This window comes from Crocodylus siamensis, chromosome 10 (assembly GCF_052110815.1).
Source record: "Crocodylus siamensis isolate JL-2025a chromosome 10, ASM5211081v1, whole genome shotgun sequence".
In the NCBI taxonomy this organism is placed as follows: Eukaryota; Metazoa; Chordata; order Crocodylia; family Crocodylidae; genus Crocodylus; species Crocodylus siamensis.
In genome coordinates this window covers 4,153,783-4,175,841 of record NC_143404.1, presented here as the reverse complement: position 1 = coordinate 4,175,841, position 22,059 = coordinate 4,153,783, and the positions used below count along the sequence as shown (strand labels likewise).

General features: G+C 55.7%; 1 protein-coding gene across 1 annotated transcript; it reads right to left on the bottom strand.

The window, feature by feature from the left end:
• Positions 1 to 654: 654 nt before the first annotated feature.
• Positions 655 to 17,404, bottom strand: SPARC (secreted protein acidic and cysteine rich). The gene is made up of 10 exons (XM_090064858.1): positions 17,254 to 17,404; positions 8,010 to 8,082; positions 6,214 to 6,264; positions 5,672 to 5,756; positions 5,101 to 5,222; positions 4,800 to 4,920; positions 3,351 to 3,484; positions 2,692 to 2,840; positions 2,061 to 2,209; positions 655 to 1,346 (listed from the first exon to the last, which is right to left on the bottom strand). Exons 2-10 carry the CDS (start codon positions 8,064 to 8,066, stop codon positions 1,318 to 1,320), a joined length of 897 nt encoding a protein of 298 aa, XP_089920984.1. The 5' UTR covers positions 8,067 to 8,082; positions 17,254 to 17,404; the 3' UTR covers positions 655 to 1,317.
• Between the last annotated feature and the right edge of the window lie 4,655 nt (positions 17,405 to 22,059).

The window sequence follows — 22,059 nt, the reverse complement described above, 5'->3', positions numbered from 1 at the left end:
AATGCTGGAGGAAACGGGCTGCCCGCTGACGTGGCTTTCGCTTCCAGACGGTCTAGATGTGACCCCGCGCCCCGAGCGGAGGCTGAGCGGAAACAGACTGGGAGACGGGAAGCACACGGGAAGCTCGATGAGCCTCAGTGTTTCAAACCATCATCTTTTATTACGAGAGACTCATCAGCTTGCTCACACTGTGGCAAGAAAGTCATCATCAAAGGCACAGGGAACATTCAGAGGTAAAAGACGTTCTCAGCCTGCGAGATCTCACCCTCCCTTTGGATTTTGTGGGGACCCCCCCTCCGATAAGGAACCCCGAATAAAACACATCAAAATTAAAAGGCAAGAAAACACAATGGAAAAAAAGCGGGGCAGGGACCCCCCCAAGGAAACATTTGCTTGGCTATTTCCAGTGCAGGAGTGTTGCTTCCAAACCTCACAGAGCTTCCCCGAAAGCACAGGGCTCGAATTTAAGAACGAACCGGATGTTGGTGCGAAGCGGTCTGGGGGTGCGTCGCAGGGCGCATCGTCTCGGCTGCAGCAGACTGGCGAGAGCGAGCGCGAGTGCAAGGACCATCACCAAGCACATCAGCGCCCAGTCGAACTTGAAAGCACAGAAAACGCCGGGACAAGACAGTCATTGAGCCATGAGCAAGCAAGGAGCATTTTCAAACCTTTATTTTTAGAGGGGTGTTTTTACATGCTGGTGTAGAGAGAGAGAGCTTTAAATTTTGTGCGCTTTGAATGTTTTTGTGCCCAATTCCTGATCAATTCAAGCCCTGGGAAGTTCAGATTTGCTGCTCTGGACTTTCTGAATCCCCTCTCCTTTCTCCGTGCCAGGAGCTCTGAAATATCACTAAAAATCCCACTGCTAAGCTTCGAAAAGCCCAACTTTCCAACACCCTCTGGATAGACCTTCCCTCACTCGCCTTCTGGAAATCAAGGAGTGAATCACCTGGGCTGTCTTTGCTCTACATTTAAACATCTGAAGAACGTGGTGTTAGTAAGAAGCTTTAAAAATAGATCCAAGAGAGGAGAGGAAGAGGGGGGGACCCGCCAGGACGGGCCATTGCAGCAATGCCGTTGACTCAGAGGATCAGTGAGAACGTGCAGAAACGGGGGAGTGAGTAGAGCATCCTAGTGGCATAGATTAGGCAACTAACACTGAGTTTGTTGTGTCTTTTAGCACCGTTAATATGTACGATTTAGACCTATATTAGCACCTTGTCCCCAGGGGAGAAACCAAACCAAACAAAGGTTTCAAAATAAGAGGAAACAGGAGGTTAAAAAAAAAAATGTAGGCGACAGAAGAAGGCTGGTGGCTTAGATGATGAGGTCCTTGTCAATGTCCTCTGCAAAAGAAGGAGAGAGAAGAAATGAGGAGCTGGACTGGAGATGTTTGGTGTGTGCTAACTGGAACGCAGCTAAGGCAGCGTCACCCCCGCAGTGGCGCCGTCCCACGCAAACCCATGGGCTGCTGCACGGAGAGCCCCTCTGCCAGCTAGGAGATGCAGACTGCTTTCCAAGGACCTTCTCCGAAGGCCTTGCTACGAGGGGAGCACCTGCAGACGGTGCTGGGGTGAAGGAGGGGATGGACAGGCACCACCTTAGCTTTCCCCGGGGCCGGGAGCTCGGTGCCCCACCCGTTCTTATTGCATCTTCCAGCTCCGGCGGGAGCACGCTGGGTCTGAGACACGCGGGGTGCCCGGGTGGGGTACCAGCAGGACAAGCCCCCCAGGAGAGCCACGTTCCCACTGTCTGCACCCGCCACAGAGAGGAGCAACAGGGACCAGGTCTTTGCCACCAGCCTTAGTCCACCTCAACCCTGGGGGGTCCAGGAGAGCTCTGATGTAGCAGCATCTTACTACCAACTTCCAGAGCTGGGCCAGCGCTGAGAGCAGAGGACCCAACGTCCTGCCTGTCCCTCGCTCTGCAGGCTCCTGAGAGCTTGTCGGGGGTGTTGATGGCTGGGGCGGAGGGGAGCGCTGTGATGCTGGAAGCCGCCCCTCCCCGAGCATCCCCAGCCGTCCTCCGGGCAGGGGAAGGTGGCAGGGGCAGGTACTCACGCTCCTTGATGCCGAAGCAGCCGGCCCACTCCTCCAAGGCGATGTACTTGTCGTTGTCCACGTCGCACGCCTCGAAGAAGCGGGTGGTGCAGTGCTCCATGGGGATCAGGGGGGCTCGGAGCGGGGCCAGCTCGGTGTGGGACAGGTACCTGCAGGGAGAGACGCCGCTGTCACAGCTTGCCAAGCAGCATGTTGGGGGGAAGAGTCTGGGACAGACCTCGGCTTCCTCCCCTGGCACGCGTTACAGTCCTGCTGGCGGGTGCAGCGGACAGTGCATTGCAGAACTTCAGTCCTTTGGGTCCAACTATAAGGATGGCCTGGGGTGGCCTGAGAAGTCCTCAAGGGGAGGTTGCCATGCAGAGCATCCCCTTCATTCACCCCACGGCTGCTCAGCCAAGGCGCCATCCGTGCTTCTGAATGCCCCCTGAAGCCCACATGCCCCTTTGCAGGTGCCCTGAATGGCACCGTACCCTGCCATCCCAGCCGTGGGCTTCCCGTGGTGTGACGCTCACCACTGCCCCTGGGTTGGAAATAACCAAGGAGTTCCCTTTGAGGTCAGTCCGGGCGAGCGCCCAGCCACGCAGAGGGGAACGAACAAGGGGTCTCCAGCCCCCGTGGCAGAGTCCCTTACCCGTCGATGGGATGCTGGTCCAGCTGGCCAAATTGCCAGTGCACGGGGAAGATGTACATGTTGTAGTTCTTCTCGAAGTCGCGGGCCAGTAGCTCCACGGTGTGGTCGCCGGCTTCCAGGCGCTTCTCGTTCTCATGGATCTTCTTCACCTGTTCACCAGGGAGATCTCGGTCAGCAGCCCCGGGGTTGCTGGGGGGGCCAGGGGATGGGGCGCCTGGGTGGGGTGTAGCAGGCGAGGTTCAGAGCACAGCTGGGTGGGGACTGCTCTGGAGGGATGATTAAGGAGCAAGTTTCTTTCTGTGAGCCGTCTTGTCCTGCTGTGGATCTACCTGCTGCCGTACCACAGGTGGGTCCAGGACCTCACTGGGGTGTGGGTTTGGGCCAGAAGCAGCATGCAGTGGGGTGCACCAAGGCTCGGAGGTGCACTAGTGTGTACTTTGCTAGGCACATCCGCATTTGCGTGTGCACAGAGCTGGGCTCGGCATGCACACAGGGGCAGGCGTTGCACACCTGTGGGCAGTGGCGGGTTCCCAGTACATACCGAGGCACGTGGAAATGGGTGCCCTATGTGCAATGGGTGCATTCCTGGTGCATGGGTATGTATGCCGGGGGCTGGGCTCTGCGTGGGCACAGGGGACCGGGTCGTGGCCTCCTCTCACCTTGAGCTTCTGCTTCTCGGTCAGCAGGTTGTTGTCCTCGTCGCGCTCGTACAGGGTGATCAGCACGTTCTTCAGCCAGTCCCGCATGCGCAGGGGGAACTCGGTCAGCTCAGTGTCCAGGCACGCGGGGATGTCTGAAATCCAGCCACCCAGCACGGCCGTCAGCACAGGGTCCAGTGAAGACCCCCCCACCTTCCTACTAGCACAGAGACGGGAACGCTTGGCCATAGCCAAGGGCAGCAGTGGCTGGAGAAAGGTGGGTCTCAGAGGGGAAACCCACTCTGGACACAACCGTAGCTGAAGCAATCTCCCTCCGGGGGAGGCACAGCCTTTGGAGGGGAGCAGGCAATGGGGAAGGAACATGCTTTGCGTTTAGCCCCAAGTTTCTGGTTCCCCGGGGTCCCTGGCACTGGGACTGTTGGCAGGTTGGCACCATTTTAAGGGTCCCGCCAGCTCCTGCCTCCACTTCCCTGCTCCAGATCCTCCATCTCTTCCCTGCCAGCTGATTGCCTGGACATTATGGTCCTCCCCAGGGGGAGAGGATCCAGTGAGGAAGAAGCAACGGGAGCAGCTGAGACCCTTAAAGCATGAGGAGTCCCTTCCTGCAACGTAGAGACCTGGTCCTCCGATGCAGGGATCTGTCCTGAAAAGACTCAGTCTCCCTGTGCCAGTGGTTTTCAGGGGGTTGCAGGATCGTTATGATGCCTATGAGGTTAGCACATGGCTCTTATACCAGAAGAGCCAGCCTGGCCTGCACATCCTCCCCCAGGCGGGGGTCGGTGCTGCTCCTGGGGCCCCAGGGAGTGCCCCTTCCTGGTGGGTCTCTATGTTTGGGGAGGAGCTGGCTATAAGCCTTCCCACCCCTCCATCTGATCCCAGTCACATGAGGCCAAGAAGAATTGGGGGCAATCCGGAGGCTAGGGGGTCTGGAGTCCACATGCACAATAGCCGGCATCTTGTACGGTGCCAGGTGCTGCTTACTGCTTGGCATTAGCTCATGCGAGCACAATCGGGCCATTAGGCGAGGCAGGGAGCCGGGGAGACAGGCAGGTCTAGACAGGTCCCAGCTTGGCATTTTAAAGTGGGCAGGCCAGGAGGAAACAAGCCGTTTCTTTCAGGAGTGCCGAGCCAGCATCATTCCTAGCAGCAGGGCTTGCAAAGGTATTAGACCCCCCTGCCCTGGCAGCTGGCGCGGATCCGCGGGCCGCCTTCCCTGGCAGAGCACAGGCCCCGCAGAGCGGTGCACGGCAGCTTGCAGCGCATGGGGACTAATGGAGGGTTGCTCTGGGCCTGGAGCATGCCTGGCACGGTGAGATACCAGGAGCCCATGCTTCAGCCCCCCTCAACACGTTGCAGGGCTGCAAAGCAGAAAGCAGAGCTGGCTGGGTGCAGAGCGAGGGACGTTGCGCCCCACCGACCCCCTTCCCACCGGACAAGGAGCAGACTCACATTTGCAAGGGCCGATGTAGTCCAGGTGGAGCTTGTGCCCCTTCTTGGTGCCCTCCAGGGTGCACTTGGTGGCGAAGAAGTGGCAAGAGGTGTCATAGGTCTTGTTGTCAGTGCCGCAGACCTGGTGGGAAGGGCAGGGTCAGGGGGAGGCAGCCAGCTCACGAGGGACCTGTGCTGGACTCCAACCTGTCACCCCTGCCCTCCATCAGCTTGCCCCAAGGTGCCAGGGCCACAGCACCGCTCCTCGACTCCCTGGTTTGCTCCCCCAGCCTCCGCGACCACGTTCCCATTCCCCGCTCACCTTCTCGAACACGCCGGTGCTGCTGGGGCAGCTGGAGGGGTCCTGGCACACGCACATGGGGGAGTTGTTCTCGTCCACCTCGCAGACTTTGCCGTGCTTGCAGTGGTGGTTCTGGCAGGGGTCTGGGACAAGGCGGGGAGCAGAGTTAGAGCTCGCGGCGCAGCAGCATCAGCGGCCTGGCCTCAGGAGCCCGGCCTGTTGCTGCTTTGGCCACAGGTAGTTTCAGGAGAAAGTTGATGGGCAGGGGATGGAGAGCAAGGCCAAACATTGCCCCCCAGTGCCCCCCTGCAGCCAGATGGAGGAGACCAGGAGGTTACTAGCATCCCAAAAACAGCTGGAGACCTTTCCATTAGCCAGTTGCTCCTCTGGTTAATGCTTTGCACCTCCGGCTCTGTGGGAATGTAGGGCAACGTGCCGAAAACAACCAAGTCCCACCATAACCCCCCACCCTCTGCCCCTGCTGCGTGCCCCAGCCCTTCCCGGGGCATCGCCCCGTCTCCAAAGACTCAACCTCCGCCTGCCTTGCCTACATGTCCCCAGGGAGGGAGCGTGGAGGTGGGAGGCCACTCACTTTCTGCGACGATCTCCTCCACATCCACGGTGGGTTCCTCGAACTCTCCAACCTCCACCTGCACGGGGTTGACTCCCACGGGCTCCTGCCAGAAGGAAAAGCAGCTCAGTTGCTGTCGGGGGGTGACCAGCCGGGGGGATGCATGCAGAACCACCCGGTGGGGCAGGGAGCCCCAGGACAAGCTGATGATGTGACGTTTGATTGATGCCGTTGCTGTTGACCAGGGAGGGAGGGTGGCTGAGCTAGCTTCCAGCACAGGCAAAGCCAAAACCCTTCCCTCTTCGGGATCTCCACGTCCTCTGCCAGGTCTGCGATGTATATACCCATCCCCAGAGCCCTTCCCAAGAAGATGACCATTGGGAAGGGCCTGATCTCCTCTCCCCAGTTGAGTGGGGGCCTGCTCTGACTCCCAGCCCAGTTGGCCACAACAGCGACAGGGAGAAGAAATGACTGTCTGGGTGCCGCGTGTGTGTGTCCATGCACAGACCGAGGGGTGCAGGTGCAGGGCAGAGAGAGGGAAGCAATGCGGCAGGACCTCGTACCTCTGTTGTAGGATCCTCCACTACCTCGATCTCGTCAGGCAGAGCATCCTGCTGCAAAGAGGGAAGCGAAAGGCTGTTACGTCTTGGTTCACTCATGGGCCCTCCCCACGGCTTGTAACAGCCCCTCTGTCATTCACGGTGGGAGTGCGGCTCTCCCAAAACGCAGCCAGGCCCCTGGGCCAGGAGACCTGGCTGGTTTAAGGAGCTGTGAGGTGGTGACCCATTTCTAAGCCCCTGCCTGTGGGTGGGAAGAGCAGCATTTTGTACCCAGAGCTGCCGCAGCCTGTGAGAAGGAGACATGCACCCCGTGCTCTCTCCTGAAGACTTCGCTCGAGCTCGCCTGTTTCTTGACCTTCAATCAAATTCCTTCCTAGTGAAGTTACAGAGCTCGCTCTTACACTTGGAAAAATACAGCTGACCCCCTTCCACACTCCCTGGGTCGTCCTACGGAGTCCACTACTGCTGGGCTCCGAATACTTCGTGCTGTGGGGGTGGCCTGCAGCCTTATCTCCCTGAGCTGCACAAATTCCTGAGCCAGAGGGAGGAAGGACCATGTGATGCTCAGCGGGTGCACTGCGATTTGAAGAAGAGCTATGCAGATACAGGCCTTGGTGTCAATAAAGCTCAGCACAGGCCTCCCCCAGCCCGCATCTCCAGGCAGGAGCAGCTCTATCATGTTGAAATGCAGTCTCTTGCTTAGAATAGATATCCATGCCCCGGTGGGAGCTGGTAAGGAGGGTGAGGGAGCAGCTGGAGCTCCCATTTGAGTCTCTTCCGCTCGCAAACCCTCCGGCGCCTGTTCCTGGCTGGCACTGCCTGGCTGTGGGCTTCCCCACCCCCTCGGCGGCCCGCTGCCAGGTCTGAGAGGTGCCTGCACATGGAGACCAACTCTGCTAATGCTGGAGGGGCTTCTGCTACAGACAGAACAAAAGGCAACCCCACCTCCCTGCCTAAAGGGCGATGCTAGAGATTTTGCCACCTTAGCTAAGCCCCTCTTAAAACTCTACCTACCCAAGGGCCACTATGAAACTACGAAACTGGGAGGGTCTAAGAGCTGGTGCTGGTTTCTTGCACTGGGGTGACTTTTTCAGTGGTTTAGCTGGGCTTCCCCACACCTTTGAGGTCCCAGCTGGCATCTGCAGAGGATCAGGTACCAGGAACGGTTGGGATGCACCTGCCTGCACTTACAAGCAGCTCCAGTGTTGGCCTGTGTAAACCCCTTTGCCTCTGATTTTGGCATGGCTCATCCTACATTTGGGCAAGGATAGGACCCCCAATACCCCTTCCAGCCTCGGAAGGCATGCCAGCGTCCTCACAGCAGGGCTTGGCTAGGCACATGCAGCATTTTCTCCTCAGTACTGACCGCCCAGGGAATCAGGACTGACCTCCCAGCCTTGGTGGTCACTCCTAGAAGCTTTTGCTGCAAAATAGCTCTGCAGCTTCCTCCCCTGCCCTGCGCTGGCTGCGAGGCGGAGGAGCAGTTCAGGGCAGCCAGCGAGGTAAAGACACAGCTGTGACCCCAGCACAGCTGGAAGGCAGATGATTATGAAGGCCATGGATGACCCTGTTTTGGGGTGAAATGGGTCATAAGCTCACTGTCCCCATGGGGCAGAGCTGGGGCAGTTACAGCTGAGGATAATTCAGGGGTCCAAGACATGAGAAGCTGTTCAAAAACACCCAGTACAGGGATGTGGTGTGGTGGGTACTGCAGAGGGGCATAGGGACAACCTGCCCCGGGGGCGGTACCCACGGGAGGAGGTGACTGTGACAGGGATAGGGTGAGCTGCAGTACTTACAGGGGCTGCCAATGCCTTGCCTGCCAGGCAGAGAAGGAAGAAGACCCACGCCTGCATCTTCTATCAGTGGAGCCTGGAGAAAGGAAAAGAGCAGGGATTAGAGGTTCATGCTGCAACCTGCAGCTTTTTGGCCAGCACAGGTGGCTTTGCGAGGGCATCCAGGTAGGTAAGTGCTATGGCTGAGTCGAGATAAGTTAGGACGCAAGGTGGAAAAGGCCAAAGAGGCCATGAACCGGGAACGCAGCACTCCTGTACGTAGCCTCGATCTCTGAGCCTTAAAGCACTTTGCAGTGATGCCCTTGCCAGGTTTACTCCCAAGGAATGGCAATCTTTTTTGGTCATTTCTGCCCATTTAGGAGTGGGGGAGAGTTGGCAAGAAAGTGCAACAGAAAAAATGGCTTTCTGGAAGAAAAGAGTCTGAACGTTGTGGGTCTGAAACACTGGAAACCTACAATTAAAAAAGGAAAAGCGGTTCTGTTGCCAGGGGAGGGTCACCGTTTTGCACCAAGGGACATTTGTTCGGGTGCAGAAAATAAAAACTTTCCACACCTTCATCCCACCCTAGGAAGAAGTGAACGTGGAAGAAGGAAAAAGAGAAAGGGGAAGAAGGGGAGGGAAGCAAGCTTTGAGACATGCCCGTGCAGACGTGTCTTTGGGCCCCGAGCATCCCTGCAGGGGAAGAGGCAGCCTCAGGGCTATAGCTGGCCTTCACTGCGGCTGAGCTGGGAGACGTCTCCCTGCACAATAGCAGGAGAAACCGGAGCAGAGTCTGCAGCTCTTTCTCCCGGGCGGAGAAAGGAGCGTGGTCTCCCGAGCCCGTTCAGCTCCCAGGGGCGGCTGCCCCAGCAGCTGCTTAGGAAGCCGGTCTTAAATCAACCCCGAGCGAGACGGGAGGCCTATAAAACAAACCCTTCTTGTTCCTCCTCTGCCGTTTCCGGAGTGGAGGGATTAAACCCTTCTGTGCGGGGCTGGGGGAGTGTGAGAAGGACTCTCAGCTGCACACTTATTATGCAGCCCCAGTCCCGGGCCCGAGGGGAGACGCGAGAGGCAGCTCCTCACTTCCTCCCCCCCGGGCAAGCAGAGCGCCAGCGTTTGTCTCGCCTCTGAAGCGGTTTTGTCGCCTTTCCAAGACTTCCTCCTGCTGTCGCTTCCCTCCTGGCTCCTCCGTCCACCTGTCCCCGCCGCACACGTGTCAGCCGGGCTCTCGGGCAGCGAGGGGTGTGCGCAGACAGACCCCGGGGGTCTGTGTGGAGGGGAGTCCAGCCCAGCAGGCGGGGTGCAAGTTGGTCTAATAAAAGATATCGCATCTACCCAAAGATGTCGTGATGGACAGCACTTTCCCTGATCGGTGCAACCCTGCATTATGCATCGAGCCACCTTGGTGCTGACTGGAGCTAGAGAGGGACCCCAGGGAAATCCTAGCGAGGATGGAGGAGGCCGCGAGGCAGGCTGGAGGGGATCTCTGTGGTCCTCACCTGACTGTAAGTGGAAGGACCCGCTCTTTTACAAAGGGGCATCTTGCCTCTGCCTTTTAGCAGCTCCGGCATAGCCCTGCCTCACTGAAATGCGAATGGCCAAAGACAAATTGGCCCGCCCGAGCTCCGATAACATCTATTGTTCGCTTCCTTCCTTCCAGCTATCTCCCTTCCTTCCTAAAGCGGAGCCAGGAGCTCCACCATGCAGAATAAAAAGCAAACGGGGCGCTCAGAGGACCTACACTTTGACCTGGAGAAGCACAGCCAGCTACGCCTGCTGCAGTATTAGTACAGGCCACGAGGGTAAAATATCCCCAGCCACCGCCAGTGCCTACCACGTACCTCCCAGCTCCCTGTGTCAGCCGGTTGCTTTGTTCTTTAAAACCCAGCGTGTTTTTGCTCTCTGGATGTTGAGATATGTTGCTGGAGCTGGGTGGACCCAGCGACGCTACCCATTTTACGTGAGACAGGCGGTGCGGAGGGGTGTGAGACCGGCGGGAAGGGCTGCCCCGAGGAAGACAAGAGCTCAGAGGCAAAGCACTTGCTGTCCCCAACACGGGGCAGGAGCTGACATTTCGAATCGGCAGCCGAGAAGCAGCGCGGGCAGGCGGGGGCTGGATTTCCTCTGCTTCGTGCATACGCAGGCCTGCCCGCCGCCCCCTCCCCGTCCTGTTCGGTACACCAAGTCCCTTCCTCTCGCCTTTATTTGCTCTGGAGACCGCTGAAAGCCTCCCTGGCGCTGCCAAGACCCGAGGCTGAGGTCACAGGTTCTTCCCTTTTGAACGGCACGGTGGGTGGAAAAGTACTGCCCGGTCCTCCCTGCCCTGGCCTGGCGGCTTGTGAGGGCTTTGCTTGTGCTTCCTTGCAGGCTGTGTTTGCTTTGGAAGATGCTTTTCCCCCCGTCGAGGTCCCAGGTGTGGAAAGTCCACAGAGGGAAGCGGGGAGAGGACAGCGGTGCCAGCACCTGGCCCCACATGGCTTCCAATACATGCCAGGAAGACCAGGCCCCCATCTTTATACCCTGGACAAGGCTGGGGTCAGGGAGTTGGATGCTCATTGTCGTGCCTGGTGGAAGAGGAGATGCGGATAAGCTCTGCCACCAAACAAACCTTGCCTAGGACATCTCACGCTGGAGACAGGAAAACTACGGCTTTTTTTTTGGTTTTGTTTTTTAAAGAAAACTAAAATAAAATCCCACCAGCCCCTCCAAGGGGCTGCTTTCACCCTTGCCGCTGCTTGCAAAGGACAGCGCGTCCTAGCGGTGTAGAGTCTGGCTCACAGAGTCCCTCAGTGGCAATGCAGTGGCTCTACCTTCCCAGCGTGGTAGGGTGATGAGCCCCTGGGGTAACTTCCCTGCCTCTGGATCTGCTACGGGGAAGGTGCCATAGTCTTCTCATCCCCTCTCATCGTCCTGCCACGTTCACGGCCTGTCCCGTCTGCACTGGGTGTCAGCCTTGCCCGGGCAAGTTTCCACCAGCGCTCACTGGCATATGCTGCCAATTCGTTCCTTGGACTGAGTCTGTGATACGTGCCCTAAGACCGTATCCAGGAGCCCCAGACTGTGATTTCCAGTGGCCTCCAGTGACCATGAGCACCTGGTTGCTGCTCCCTTAGGGCAGGGAGCAACATCCCTCCTGGGTCTAAACAAGCTCAGACACTGTAGCTAAGTGCTGGACCAGCCCAAACCAGCCACTGCATAAAACTACCCCTGAATCTTCCCTACAGCTCTAGCCCATCATCTCAGGTACCTGTTACGGTCACATCAGGGTGCTGCGGGCCACAATCTTCCAGCAGCCGTGCACCAGCTCCTGCCAGGGCACTCTGTCCCCGCTTGGCAGGCCCCACTTACCCTCCCCAGGGGCAGCCATTGCCTTCCTCCTCTTCTCTGGCTTGCACCATCCCTTATACATGCACTAACCTTGCATTAACCTGCCCCAGGCGGTGGACCCTGCAGGCGCGTTCCTCCCTGCTCATCTCTGCACTGAGGGCTGGGCTGGGATCAATGCATGACTCCGCTGACCTGCAGTAGGACCTTGAGCTAGTCCCTTCGCTTCTCTGGGCCTCTCTTACACCCCTGCAATCTGGAACCAGGACCTCTTTGCAGGACAGGTTGCCTCGTCAAACTGGTTTGCACCGTGGCTCTGATACGGAAGCCCTGGGATGCAAGCGGAGGTTAACGTGCTAGGTATCTGTGCATCATTTTGGATCGTTTTGTCCCGTGAGGAAGCAAGAGCTGGGAATACGCCAGGAGTTGGCTAGTAAAATAATCTCCCAAGGGACCCGTGCCTCCTGCCCTCGAATGCCTAGCACAGGGTGACACCAGGGACAGCCGCCACGTGCTGCATCAAAACGTGGCAGCATCAGGCCTTGCACTCCTGTGCGCGAGCGGCACCGGCTGCGTCCCCCAAAGCAGCCCTCTGAGCCATCCCACGCGCCCACGCGCTCTCTCCGCCCGGCTGCCTCTGCCACGTTTCACTCCCGAGATGCCTGCCTCCGGCCGGGAGGGGGGGACCAGTGCTTCCTGCAGATCCCAGCCCCTCATCACTGTGAAAAGGGGGTGAAATCCCTGCCTGGGGGTTACAGAAGCCCTTAGGGGTGAAGGTCACCCCTTGAGCAGCCCCCATTAGGGCACAAGTCGCCATCAGCGTTATCTTTCCTTCCCCCCAAACTCATCTGCTTTGCAATACACACATGCACAGCGCTGAAGTTCAGCCAGCCCCAGAGCTGGACCAGCCACAAGTCGGGATCTCGATGCTGTTTCTCGGGGCCTGGACACAGCTTTTCACCCTCTGTCTAGAAGAGGAGCTAGGAAAGAAAGAGGAATTAGGAAAGTGCTTCGCGTTTCATCAAACTGCAGGCCTCTGATTCATCCCCCAGTCGTCGTGTTGGCTCTGGGGCAACAAGAGGTTCAGGGGAGGGGTGGAAATTAGTGGAAGCTGTAAATTGATGCTAATCGGTAAAAAAGGGGCAATGGCTCTGGTTTTAAGCTTCTGCGGTGCGGATGGACGGTTCTCCTGTGTCTATCATAAAAAGAAGTCTTGCAAGACTAGTCTGAAATCCTGGGTGGATGCAACACATTTATTTTATTTGATGGACAGATTAATTTTGCCCAAATGAGTCCAAGGAGACGAAGCCTGAGTGTCCCAGCTCCTGCCCCCACCTCCTCCTCTGCCCGGAGGCTCGGCTCTGTGGGGGCCATGGAGGAAGAGGAGGAATATCTGGGCTTGGGAGCCCCGGCGTGGTCCATGTGCCACGAGCCTCGGGTCAGGGTTACATAAGACCCACGGCTGCCACGTTGAGATTCGGGAGGAGGGAGGGGCAGGGGAGGAGTCTCCACGTTCGCCTGCGATGTGGCACCCCCCGAAGCCAGTGCAAGATGTGGAAAAGTGATAGGCGCGTGATCCATCGCCGCGATGCACCTCCCTGAGCCCGACTCAGTCCCATCGGCCACAACGGGAGTTTGGCCACGGACGGCAATGAGAGCTGGCACTGTATGGGCACGGCTGCGTCGGTCTGCCTCCTTTCGAAAGCACTTGGCCTTTTCTTTTGCCCAAGGCTGAATGGATCCTTTGTTGTCCTCCTTTGCACCCGAGATGGCAGGACCTGGGGTGGAGAGGGGAGGGTGGGGTGTAAGTGCAGGCTGGCACTGCAAGACAGAGGCAGGCCTGGTAGGTGAGGGCAGCAAGGAGATCTCCAGGCAGTAGCCCTGCTCAGATCAATCTGCTAGTCATTAAGGAAGCCTTTCATTAATTAATATGCTGCTGGTAGCTGGAGGATGGCTGCAACTTAGGAAGGAACAGCTGTTTCAGACAGAGCAGGGAAACTGCAGGCGGCTCCTCTCTTCCCTGCGGATGCTCCACCGACTTCCAAGAGGCTCGTCCTGCTCTTTCTACAAGGAGGCGGGGCGGTGTAGTGGTTACAGACCCTGGGCTTCATTTCTGTCTCTGCTACAGCCCCGCTGAGCCGTCTTAGAAGGATTCACCCCATGGTGCCTCAGCTTCCCTTCTCTGCTGTAGCCCTCAAAATCCGTGGCTAGCAGGGCCTTGTTCTTCGTCTCACATCAGCAGCTCTGCGGTGACTTCAAGAACTTGCAGCGACCGAGGGCCAACAGAGCGGGTGTAAAAATACATCCGGGGACCAAACTGTCCCCAGATCCAGGAGGAAGGCAGCTCTCCCCTAAGCAGAAGGGGAGCGTGAGGATCCTCTGCTCCGCAGCCCAGACTCTCTCCCATTTGATTTAGCAAAAAAACCCCCCACACCCGTGGGCTAAGCGTAGGCTTCAGACACAGATGTTTTCGTCCATCCCTGTGGAGCGTGGAGCCGAACAGGCCCAGCTTGGGGCAGTATTTTTCCAGCTCATGCCTTCTCTGCCAGCTCGCTGAGCTGTGCTGCCAGCTCTGTGCACCAGCCGGCTGGAGAAACAGCTGGAAATTTGGGTTGGATGGATGGCGAGTACAGCCACGTAACTTGTGTCCACGCATGGAGCTGGACTGATTTGAATTATTTCAGGAGCAACTCAGATCCCTGAGAGGTGGGATTTCTACTAGGGCATAGATCCCACCTCGGCTATCAGCTGCAGAGCCAGGCCTCACAAATACTTGCTGGGCTTAGCCGCGGACCTCAATCTGAGCAATAACGGATGCAATCATGGAGCACGGAGCGGGGGTTTGTTAAGCAGATATTTTCCAGGGAGGGGGAACGTCCAGGCACGTGGGCCAGCCCTGCACCGTGTGGGGCTGAACCTGTAGGACCCACCTCTCTGATGTGGTTGCTTCGGGGGAGGTGGGTCTATTTGGCTAGGATATGCCTTGGGCTAAACATGGCATTTTGGCTAGGGAACGTCGAAGGGAGGTATAACGTTACACTGCAAATGTACAGAGCAAACAACGCCCTGCTCCCTCCATCGGATCGAATTCCTCCGCCCTTGCTCCCTTGACTCCACTATTGTCGGTGAGATTCCCCGTAGCACGAGCTATATTCAACGTGCACGGTGGAGAGAGTTTCCAGGACCAAGCCTAAACTACCTTATACCCAGAGACGAAATACAGCAAAATCCTCTCTTGTCTGCCAGAAAACAAGTGCCTCGACACTGCCCAAAACACCATCGCTGCAGCTGGCTTGGGCTGCCGTCATTCAACTAACATACTCCACGGGGAGATGGACCCGACGGTCACGAGGGTATAGCCTTGTTGGGTGTTAAAAGAAAAAAAAAGTGGTCCTTACTGCAGAGGTGGCCTTAGGGTTGTTGGGGCCCTGGGCAAGAGAGTCATTTGGAGCCTCTTAGAGGCTTAATTTTGACGACCTATGTATTTTTTTAATATTCTTTGGGCGAATTCGATAAATAGCCGATAAATGCAAATAGAGACACTTCCTTGCAAAAACTCCACCCCAAAATAATGTTTTTGCAAAATGTTGGGCTCCCCTAAGGTGTGTGCGTGGGGGGGCTGGCCTCCCCTAAGGCCACTACTGCTTACTGCCTCCTGAGTGATGCAGACCAGCGCAGCAGGGTGGGCGAAGGGAGCAAAAAAGAAGTGAGGGAAGAGCGGAAAGGAAGAGACTCGATGTCTAAAAGCTTTGGGATGCTACACGGAGAAGCAGGAGGGATGGTGCTCATGTGCATGCTTCTGGATAGATCCCAAGCGCTTGCCCGGCAGAGTCACCAAGCTCCCCCCGGTCATCCCCGCCCGGCTCCGGCCTCCATCTTTTCCAGGACGGGACCCTGAGAGGGTTTCCATGGGAGCCGACATTCCAGCTGGGCTGAGTCATGTAAGAGGAGAGCTTCTGGAGGGGGTGGCGCTTGGAGAAAGTTTGAAAAGTTTGCTCCCCCCTCCCTTTCCATCTCTGCCTATGTGGCAGACAATGCCTTTGTTTTAACTCTTTTGCAGCCGGGTACGTCCAAGTAACTCTGTCCCTCCCCAGCCTGGACTAACAGGCGGCAGTGGTATTTTTCCCTTTGTGCCTCTGGGTTTCTTAATTATTTGAGCTGGGTTTCACAGCTCACATGCCATCTACATGTGCGCTTTAATGCGCAGTAGCCTATTTTACTATGCATTGAAGCGTCGTGTAAAAAAAGTGCTGTTACACGATGTAGGTGGTAGCCACGTTGGTCTGAGGACATAGGCAGACACGGTTCTTGGGGTGAAGCTGATATCAGGCTCCTGTGCGTCAAGTGTCACTTAAAAACCATGCACATGCATTACTGTGCATTACGGCAGCCTCATGCACATTTGTTTAGTATTTCACATTGGAGATACCCTGGTTGTAGCCATATTGGTTTAGGGGAAAAGGCATACAGAGCTCTTGGTAGAGGTGTGATCCCTTTTATTAGACCAACAAGATTTTTGCAGAAAAGAAAGCATTGCCCTTAAGCTTGCAATTAAAGACATTTTTTTTTGCAAAAATCTTGTTGGTCTAATAAAAGGGATCACACCTCTACCAAGAGACCCGATTGACATTGGGGTGCATACATGACGCGGGGGTTTAATCAGCCCTAAATTGAAGTGGTGTTGTTTAAAACCCAGAGCTTCAGTTTAGGCCCCCCATTTCATCTACACACGCCCAGAGATACTAAATTTATTGTGCATTAGGAAAAGCACCTAAATGCCCATGTAGATGGGCCCACAGGGTAAGACCCCCTCTCACCCCAGGTTCAAATTTGCTTGAAGATCTTTGCACTTCTGTTTGAGTAAGAAACTTTTCCCCTTGAGCTGCATTATCTGAAGTTTTTAACACCCAGCTAGACAAAGCCTTGGCTGGGATGATGGAGTTGGGGCTGGTCCTGTTGGAGCAGGGGTTGGACTAGATGTGACCTCCTGAGCTCCCTCCCAACCCTCATTTTCTATAATCCTTCCAGTGCTTTGCTAGCAGGGCAAAGCTGAGATGTTTTGCGCCCAGGACAGAAAATAGAAAGGGTATTTGGGATGCCTGAAATGCCGAAAGGGCAGCTGCTGCCCTTTAAAGGAAACAACTGTTTGTTCCACTGGACAGACCTTAATAATGTGAGCATCTCGATTTGAATGTCTCCAAAAAGTCTCTTTTTTAATTTTCTCTCTGAAAGCCCTGCCCCCTCCTAGGGTTTGTTAGCTGGAGGCAAGAGAAACACAACAAGGGAAAGGACCTGACTCGGGTTCAATGCCTGTTTGGAGGAGACAGAAAGAATAAAAGCAGCTTTCTTTGCTGGGAAAGCAGGAGGGGATGTGCAGAGAAAAAGCGCAGAGGAAATCTGCACAACGGCTGTTCTCAGGAAACAGGAGAGAGGAAGGAATCAAATGACAGCGCATGTATTACTCTCACCCCTCAATGAATTGCTCCTGATTTAGAGCTGGGTCTGATCCACCAGCAGCCGACGAGACCTGCCGGGGAAGGAGCACGACCCACCTCCCTCCAGAAACATGCAGAGATGTATTTTTAGCCCCTGGCAAACAAAAGGAAGGAAATCCAAAAAGATAACAACCGGTTTGCCCTGGGAAGATTGAAAACTCCCATTTCTGATCACTGCGAATATGGAACGGCAAAATAAGGATTTCAGCCGAGACGAAGGGCTCGGAGAAGAGGAAGCGGGGAGGATTCAAGTAGGTCATTTTTGTTAGTGCGACAGCATCGCTTTGCCCACGGTCCCCGTCCCTCCCACGGGGCAGAACTTTCTGTGCGGCCAGCGGCTCCGATCCCGGGGTTAGACGCTTTGCAAAAGTTGACCGGATTTAGTAGTGGCCAAGTGATGAGAAATAAATGACAGCAGAGGAAAGAAGAGACACGGTTGCACGGCATACCTCACAGACGGGGCGGCGGAGAGGAGAAATCTTCAGGCTCTCTGAAGGGCTGAAGGAATCTGAAGGTTTTAGAAGCAGCAACAGGAAACCCGTCTATGCGCTGGGCTGGGTTTCTGTCTGTCTGTCTCCTCCTCTTTTTTTCCCCTCTTTCTCGCTCTGCCTCCATCTCTCTGGTGGGCTGTCCTACCCCCCCCTTCCCCTTCCTCCCCAAATTTATTCTGAGTTTCAATCCAAATGATAGACCAGAGTAATCAAGTGGCACTGGAGGGGAACGGGCCTGCGGGAAGATTCCCAGGGACAAAATAGCTGCAGGTGGCAGCCCGTATCCCACCGTTCAACAGAAAGAGCCCCGCTGGGATGGCTCGCATTGCTGCAAGGAATTTGCCCGTTCTCTGGGGGTTTTCCGGAGGAATGAAGTCTCTGGGGCATCTGAGGCTGGGCTTGTGCAGCGCGTTATTGCAATGCCAGTAGCATTTCTACTGCGCACGGTGCAATGAGATGGTTTATTCCCTCCTGTGGGAGTCCTCATGGGGGATGACATAGGGCTGCCGAGTGCCCTGCTGTTTACAGAACAAACCGCACAGGTCGGTGTCCCATTAATTGCCAGGGGGGTTAAACTCTGGTATCTTTAGCGCCCATTGGGTGTTTTCACCCTTTGGCCAAAGTAACTCACCAGCAAGAATGAGCTGGCCGAGGGGGCCCCGTCGGCCAGGATGCCCGTGGACCCCTGGGAGTATTCAGCATGAGGATGGATGTCTCCCCCCGCGGATGCGAGAGCGCTTGCGTTTCACCAGGCTTGCTGAGCCTTTCCAGGTTCATTCCTCCTCTGCGGTTCAGCAGCACCATGGCAAATAAATAGGATAATGCAGCGGTCAGCCCCGCCACAGTGCCACGCTGTATGGGAGAGAGACCAGCAAAGGGAATGGTAGTAGCCCAGACACTGATGTAGCTCAGCAGCACTGAACTGATTCCTGAATATGCTAGAGCCCCATAACAGCGCCTGCCTGGCCACGTCCACACGAGATGCTCACCGCACAGCAGCCATGAGCCGTAGTGTCACAAGGCGCAAACCGTGACGCGATGCTACTGCACAGCAGCAACGAGCTACTGCACGATCAGCCTCCCCAGGAAGCCATGCGGGGATGCTACCATGCAGTAGCACGGGTTGCTGCATAGTCGTGTAGTACTTGGGTATGCAAGTACTAAATGACGGCGCAGTAACAACCGCGCAGTCGGCGCCTCGTGTAGACGCGGCCCCTGAGTCTCAGAGCAGAAGTCCAGGCTCATCTGAATCTCCTGCGTAGTAACCCACAGTGCTGCGGGCTGTCTCTCTCTGTAATACCGTCTCTCTGTCTTGGCCGTGCTTTACTTAGAGAAAGCATAGATCCCAGGGAAGGATGAAATGACCCTGCAAGGGGCCATTTGAGTGAAAATGGATCATGTCATCTGCTCTGGTTGCCAGGGTTGGACTCGCTATGGCTGGCTCACCAAATGAAAGGGTCCTAAAAGCTGTGCACTGGACTGCCCGTGCTGGGGACCCAAGCTGGATAACACAATACAGGTCTTGTGCTTTATGCAGGTTCTGTATGTGCAAATTAGCTCTTATGCGATGGCCCTTTTTATACAAAAATCCATTATATGCCAGATAAATTCACTCTTATGCAATTGGTGTGGTGGAAGCCGGCAGTCAGCTGCTTTGTGCGGTGCATTGTGGGAGCAAAGCACACCAAAATCTAGTCTCCCATGCGGATCTCTGCTCCTCGTCTGCGACACCGGTTTCTGTAGTTGCCAGCCCCATTGTGGCTTCTGTGCATCCTGCTAACTTATCTCCTACCCCTCTCTGCTGTTGGCGAGTACCAAAATTATCTTGTAAAAGTGGTAGAAATGGGTCTGGGGGTCAGTGCAGTCAAAGTCTTCAAATGTATCCCTATATCTTACATTGTAAAGTGTAAGATATACACTTCCCTTTGTGCAAATTTGAGTTATGCACCATTTTCCAGGAACGCATGTACACATAAAGCGAGGAAAACCTGTACAGTGCTATATATCTCTGTGGCCCAGAGCAGTGCCGGTGCATCACTTATCCCCTGCTGTCATTAGGGATGGAGTTGCTGGGCAGAAAAAGGCATCTTTTAGGGGATTCTTCTTGGGTTCCTGGCCTTAAAAGACTTCATGTTAAACAACTGCAGCAAGGTTCACTTTTGCGCTGTCCTTGATGCGGTGGAGGGCTCGGAGGAGCTTTGGCGAATCCAGGTGCCGATAGAAGCCCAATGGAGGATGCCAGGGTGGCACGGCAGCTGACTCCCACTGAGCCCCACTCGTACCTGGCTCTTTCTTTAGATGCCTCAGTGCCTTTAATAAAGCCAGTCATTAGTGCTGCTGTGCAGATGTTGGCACCAACCCCTGCCTACTAGCAGTGGACCCAGCCACAGCCCCTTTGTCAGGTTTGGGAGGACAGCAATGCTTGGATATTGGCTCTTTTTAAGTCCTTCCAAACTTCAGGCCTCATGGTAGAGGTGATATCTTTTGTTAGACAAACTAGATTTTTGCAAAAAAAAAAATAAATTTTTTTGTGTGGATACTTTCCAAACTTCACTCACTCCGGCCCTGCAGAGTTGAAGCTTTCTGCAGTGGATTGGTTGTGCCTTTTCACCAGTCAAATGTTGAGATCATGCAGCTGTTGGTACTTGCCTTGTTCAGATAAAAAACATCTGGAAAACTTCTTTACAAAGGGGGGTGGTGGAAGACAGGGGAAGAAAGGAACCACCTCTCTCAGTACTGACAACGTGGCAAATGCCTGATGTGCTCTGCTCTGGCCTACAGCTAAAACCTCCTCCAAAGAGAACCAAATGACATAGCCGGGGGATAATTATAACCGAGATACGTGGCGGCTAACCCCTGTTCCTGTGCAGAAGCAAAAAGCTACTAGCCCTGATTGTGCAATTACATCGGCCAACGGGGCAGGAGCTCCCAGCCCCTTCTTGTGGGGAGCGAGGGTCCTACTACACGCGGCCCTTTCTGTCTGCCTGGGATTCACCGAACGAGCAAAGGAGCCTCGTTTCTTTGCATGAATTTCAGGGCAAGAGTCTCGTCCCAGGAGACCTGATGCTTAACAGGCACATGGCTAGCCCCGGTTTTATCTTCCAGGGGGACGGGAGGGAGGATGGGAAGCAAGAGGCTGGTGGAAGAGTTCCCCGTGGCTTTACAAAGAGCTGGGGACAGCTCAGAGCTCACGGAGATTTACGGGAATTTCTGGTCCGCCGTATCAGGGCCACTCAAGGCTGCTCTTAGATGACCAGCTCAGGGGAGAAAGGGGTTGCATCCGATGCAAAGGTGACGTGTAGCTCAGGGAGCAGGATGGACGAAATGGATGTTAACAGCCCCAGGAAGGGCTCAGGCACCCTAGGGCCTGACACAGCCCCACCGGCAGTGCTTCACGTAGTGCGACACCCCCTACTCAGTCAGGCTTGTGCCCCGATCAGAAGCACCTCTCCTGAATCCCAGCATTGCTGCTGCAATGCTCCTCCATCCCGGCTTCCTTTGACCTGTGGTCTTGCAGCCCCCTGCTTCTCCGGGTTGGAGGGGCCGGTCCCGTGGGCCGACGCTGGGGACGCAGATGACGGGCTCAGATGAGCTCCTCTCCACTCCTGAGCTCACTTAGCACTTGAACGTGAGCCTTGGGGCATGATAACCCACATCAGTCCCAAGCCCCCAGCACTATGGCAAAACATTGGGACTGTCTTCAAGCTGAAGGTGACAATAGCACGTGACAACATCCCTTAGCGCTGCCTTCCCAGCCCTCAGCACCCCCGTCCTCCCTGGATCCCAACCTGGGAGACAGCCAGATTTTGACTCTTTGAAGACTTATGCTCTCTTGAAATCCCTGCTTTGGGTCCTGGCCCTTTCACTTATCCTCTGAGACCTCCAGAAAGGCATGCAAGCCCATCCGTCACGTGGGAAGCAGGCGGCAGTGTTGCCACAGGTAAGAAGACAATGCTCATTGCTCCCCTGCACCCTGCGGTTTCCAGGGGCAGATTCGCAGCACGGACAAACTAGCTTGGGCTCGCTGAAGCCAATGAAGTCACACTGATTCATCCGCTCCCCACCTTAACCCTCAAGTGCTGCTCCTTCCAGCACATCTCTGCTGCAAGAGAGGGCCTGTTGGTCGCTCAGCTGGGCTAGCCCAAGGCCATTCACTCAGCAATGAGGGCAAACCAGCTGGGGTTTAATTTCAAGTTGGCCATTTGGATCCAAACTCAGAGAGGAGCTTAGGTCTATAGCTAAGCTCCTACTCTTACAGGCCACATTACCCACCTGGATCCAGACCATGCCATTGCAGACATGTCTCTAGAGCAGTAATCCTCTCACCCTTTTGGGGCTCAAGCACCCCTCACTGGACCCAAGCCCCCCTCCATCACTCCTGTGAATTGAGTGTCCCCCCGTTTCCACAACTGATTCATATATTATAGTGCTAACCTCCCAGATGAGCCAGGCAATGGGGGTGGGGGACTGGCCAGGCAGGCATACGCTCATCTCCTCACCGCTTTTGTTACCCACCAAAGGACCCGGTGGCAACCCTGGATGCTGTGGCACCCTGTTTGAGAATCACTGCCCTAAAGAGAGGGTGGCCGGTGAGAGGTGTTCGCCTCCAGGGGAAATGCAATTAGAAATTAGGAGCGCATCTCCACGAGCAGGAACGTGTGTTTTCCTGGGGGCAAACAGCAGCGGTACAATGTTGTCCCCAGCGAATGCCCATGCCATGCATGCTCTGGCACGTGGCACATTGCCCCGGGTTGGGTGAGTGAG